Source organism: Eublepharis macularius, chromosome 12 (genome assembly GCF_028583425.1).
Source record: "Eublepharis macularius isolate TG4126 chromosome 12, MPM_Emac_v1.0, whole genome shotgun sequence".
NCBI classification, from domain to species: domain Eukaryota; kingdom Metazoa; phylum Chordata; class Lepidosauria; order Squamata; family Eublepharidae; genus Eublepharis; species Eublepharis macularius.
The window spans coordinates 50,662,069-50,667,071 of NC_072801.1; the positions used below are offsets into that span (position 1 = coordinate 50,662,069).

Sequence of the window (5,003 nt, forward strand, 5' to 3'; positions counted from 1 at the left end):
AAACCTTTACAGTAAACAGCACAATACTCCAAACAGATTTTGAGCATTTAAAGATAATCTACAATAATGATTATATGGTGAAATAACCGGAGTTAGTTACTGATTGTACAATTCTAGACTTTGGTTGAAGATTGTTCATTTCTATATATACAAAAAAGGGAAGCCATCTTTCAGAGAAGTTCGTTTCAGCAGGAAAGTTTTCAGCTCTGTATATGTCATCAGTTATTTTTTCTAGAATAAAGTTGTTCCAATTTTTTTCAAACCAATCCTCAATTGTATCGTCGAAGGCTTTCACGGCCGGAGAACGATGGTTGTTGCGGGTTTTCCGGGCTGTATTGCCGTGGTCTTGGCATTGTAGTTCCTGACGTTTCGCCAGCAGCTGTGGCTGGCATCTTCAGAGGTGTAGCACCAAGGAACCAAAGTCCTTGGTTCCAAGGACTTTTTCTCAATTATTTGTTTTAAAATGGAAATTTGCAGGAACACTAGAAAAATCCTATGAAACATTTTCTATTTCGGAATGAGTGAAATGCTTTTAAAAGAAAGCCTTAGAATGTATATTATGAAGATGTTTCTATAATAAAAATTACAGCATTAGATAATGACAATTCCTAGGTAGACTATAGACAGACACAACATATTTTCATATCTAAATTTATTGTTTAAATTTGAGTAATTTTGGAATAGATTCAGTTAGCTTTTTTTAACTTAGTTTTGCAGCTCTTGTCCTATGTGGCGTTTGTACATTCACCAGCACAGCCTTCTTGCATGGTCAAAGGGCATACTGCCATTTTCATTAGCAGAAAAAATGGTTTTATCCAACCCTTTATCAATAGTTAATATAATATAATATAATATAATATAATATAATATAATATAATTAATATAATATAATATAATATAATATAATATAATATAATATAATATAATATAATATAATATAATATAATATATGATGATAATACATAATTAAATCACTCAGTACTTTCAGTGTTATAAAGTTTAACTCAGTATCCAAATATGCTGCAAGTTCTTCTTTGAGACCATCTCCAAATACCAGTTACTTTTCTTTACTGCTCTGCCTGTCAGATGGTGAAAACTAAGGGTGGAAATGCACATTACAGTACTTAGAGATGCTCAAGTGAACCTCATTTCACATTTCCCCCCTCCAACTTTCCATGCACTTATTTGCACAATCACACTTCAATTTGCTCCACATGAATACATTCACATGTTCAATATCAGTTCCTTCTTTTTTATAGTAAAGATTTTATTTAAAAGAAAAGATATGAATAACAATAGAAAGTGCATAGAAACTTTCACAAGCACTACATTTCAATTAGATTTAAACTAACAGAAAAATATATTCAAAGTAAATAACAGCACACGCAAATTGTATAATAGCTTTTTCCTTCTCTTTAGTTGCTTATACCCAGACTTTAATATTAATTATTTTTATCAGTCATCTCTTCTGTATTTTATCTCTATAATATAATTACCTTAATTTATCTTAGTTTTAACCTAGATAATCAAAGAAGTCTTTCCATTTTTTCCAGAATTCCAATATTGGTCTATTGTGCACATAGGAAATTAATTTAGCCATTGATGCATATCATACATCTTGTCTGTTCACTCAGGCCTGTCAGGACATGAATCTCTTTTCCATTTTACTACATGTAGTACTCTAGTGGCTGTTAGTATATACCGGAAAAAATCTCTCTGTTCTTTTGTAACATTATTCGGTAAAATATTTAATAGCATATTTTTTGGATTCAATTCAACTCTGAGCTTGAGAATCTTCTGCATCTCTACAAGTATCTTTGTCCAATATCATTGTGCTTCCTTACATGTCCACATGTGATAAAATGTTGCATCTGTACATTGACATTTCCAACACTGTCCACTATAGTCCTTACTAATTCTCACAGTATCTTTGGGGGTAGTATACCATCTAAAGAACATTTTGTACCAGTTCTCTCTTAACAATTGGCAATCTGTAAATGTAATATCTTTGATCCATAAATCTTCCCATTGATTCATGGAAATGGTTTCTCAGGTGGTGAAAACTAAGGGTGGAAATGCATGTTACTAAGTACCTAGGGATGCTCAAGTGAACCTCATTTCACATATCCCCCCTCCAATTTTCCATGCACTCATTCACATAATCACACTTCAATTTGCTTTGGGAGAAATTGGAATACTTTTAGCAGTTAAGAAGGAACTGATATAGCAGTTCCTTCTTAACGGCTGAAAGTATCCCAGTTTCTCCCAATTCCCACATCCATTCATTGAAATGTAGATCTTGACTCATACACCTTGAAGAAATGCAAATTGGCAAGTCAAAGGAGCCTACAATACTTGCTTTCTCAGTGAAAAGCCTCTGGACTCACTCATAATTGCATTCACACAAAGGGAGCTCCTGTGAAAGTGACATTCATGTGTGCAGAGCAAGAACAACCTGCATGTGAATTGAGAACCACACATAAAATACACTTTAGTGTCCCCAGGTAATTCACAAGGTGCTTTTCCACTCTAAGAACTTTTCTGCTAAGTTATCATAGTAGGCAGCAGTTTGCAGCCCTCCCTGTCTTATTGGGCTATGTGCAGTTTTGCTTGTAGAAAACTAAGAGTGTTATCCTAAACAGGCTGGAGAATCCTTCTTAGGTCAGTTCAGTGAGGCTTATTCCCAAAACTGTGTTCGTAAAATTTAAAAATATGACAGATTTTATAATTGCATGTGCTATTCTAAATCATGTATTTTATAAGTATAGGCCGGATCAAAAAATCAGTATTTTATACATACATATGGTATGGGGAAGGACCTTCTCCCCTTTGCTTCTGGAAATTTTACATCTCTAGTGGGTGGTTTTTCAAATTGTTACTAGCACTATATTTTCAGTTTCACTTCTGTCATTCTCTTTCAGGTTTGGAAGGCAAGGCAAGGAATCAAATGAGAACTCAAACATTATATATGAAAATCCTAGCTATAGTTGCCATCTCCTGCCCTAACCATGAAAGTTTAAATCTCTTTAAATTTTACTGTTTCCATTAAATACACTAACCAGATTCACTATCTGGGGCAGTTTATAGCTGCCGCCAGGGTCACCAAGTGTCCCGAAGAAAAATAAGTCCTGCTTTTTTAATAGGCTATTTAGTATCTATTCAATAGAATGCTTCAGCTGAGACCAGGATTCAGGTATTATTTTTCAGTCCACTGCCCTTGGAACCCAGACTCTTAAACCAACTATTTCTGGACTGGGCAAATTATTATTGATAATGTTAGCTCTTATCAGTCTTCATCTTGCCCTCTTATCACTCTAACCGTTGTTGTGTTTCCTACCTAAACTGATCTTTCAGACCCATTGCATGAGTTGGATTATTAAACATCATATTGTTGAGAGTTTCCCTAAGAAGTTGAAATGTTCATGAAAATCCCATATCACAAATAACGTGAAGTGTCTTCTCTACAGCAAACTACATTAACACAATTTGTGACTGGCCTGCTGCATAAGTCACAACTGGGCTGCAGAACTACTTTATTAGTGTGTATATCTACCTGAAATATAATTCTGTACTATATGTATTATAACTGAAGAATTCATGTGCGAGAAAGCATGGTATTGAACTCCATTTTGAATATCCATTTCAGCTCTACAACAACATAATCCAGGATGCAACGGACAAACCAGACACAAGTAACTGTATTTATTCTACTAGGCTTTCCTGGAAGCCTTAGACTACAGCTAACACTATTTAGCATTTTCTTGATTGTATATACATTGACAGTAATAGAGAATGTGATAATAATAATACTAATCCGGGTGAATGTCAGCCTTCATAAACCTATGTACCTCTTCCTGAGTAATCTTTCGTTCTTGGAGATCTGGTATGTCTCCGTCACAGTTCCTAAGATGCTTGTAGGCTTTGTGTCAGAGAAGAAGGATATTTCTTTCACAGGTTGCATGGCCCAGCTCTACTTCTTCCTGGGTTTAGCATGTACAGAGTGTGTCCTTCTAGCAGTTATGGCTTATGATCGATATGTTGCTATATGCAACCCATTGCGTTATCCAGCTATAATGAGTCAAGAGCTCTGTAACCACTTAGCAGCTGGTTCATGGCTGTGTGGCTTCTTGATAGCTATGGGGAAAGTCTTCTTCATCTCACGCTTGAGCTACTGTGGACCCAACATCATCAACCACTTCTTCTGCGATGTCTCTCCACTTCTCAACTTGGCCTGCACGGACATGTCATTGGCTGAACTCATTGACTTCCTGCTGGCCTTGCTCATCCTCCTGGGCCCACTCTCTGTAACAATTGCATCCTACTTCTGTATCATCTCCACAGTTCTCCGCATTCCATCAGCCAAAGGCAAGCAAAAGGCGTTTTCCACCTGTACCTCACACCTTCTAGTGGTCACCATTTTCTATGCTGCCTCCCTATTTATTTATGCCCGGCCAAAGGCCCTCGGCGCCTTTGATTCCAACAAGCTAGTGTCTGTTATCTACACTGTTTTAACACCATTGCTAAATCCAATCATCTACTGCTTAAGGAATCAGGAATTCAAGGATGCCCTCAAAAAAGCAATGCACAAATCTTCCTCTAAGCACTTGGGATAGTACTATAAGAGGCTTAATTGAGAAGTGCTTTAACCCAGAGATGGTACGTTAAAAAATCACTTTGCATGTGAGAATTTACCATACAAATCACTATATTGATAGGTCCAATTACATTTTAAAAAATGATATTTAACACATGTGCAAACGGGAAATATATAATCTGTGGAAGGAGCAGGGATGGGTTGTTCAAGGTGCCAATTCATTAAAAATTGGCCCCCAAATGCTGTTTTGGCCCAATTCTTTAAAAACTCTGCCCTGGCATGTGACCCTTCTGGGTCACAATAGGAATGATGTACTCACTGGGGGGGGGGGCAAACACATGTGCTTTGCAAGCGTTCCTACTGGCCTGCCTCCCCTGTCCCTGGACACTTTCCCCTCACACCAACCAGA

General features: G+C 36.7%; 1 protein-coding gene across 1 annotated transcript; it reads left to right on the forward strand.

The window, feature by feature from the left end:
• The first annotated feature begins 3,668 nt into the window (after window positions 1-3,668).
• LOC129339212 (olfactory receptor 226-like) lies at window positions 3,669-4,613 on the forward strand. The gene has a single exon (XM_054993810.1). The coding sequence runs from the start codon at window positions 3,669-3,671 to the stop codon at window positions 4,611-4,613; it is 945 nt and encodes a 314-aa protein (XP_054849785.1).
• The last annotated feature ends 390 nt before the right edge of the window (window positions 4,614-5,003 follow it).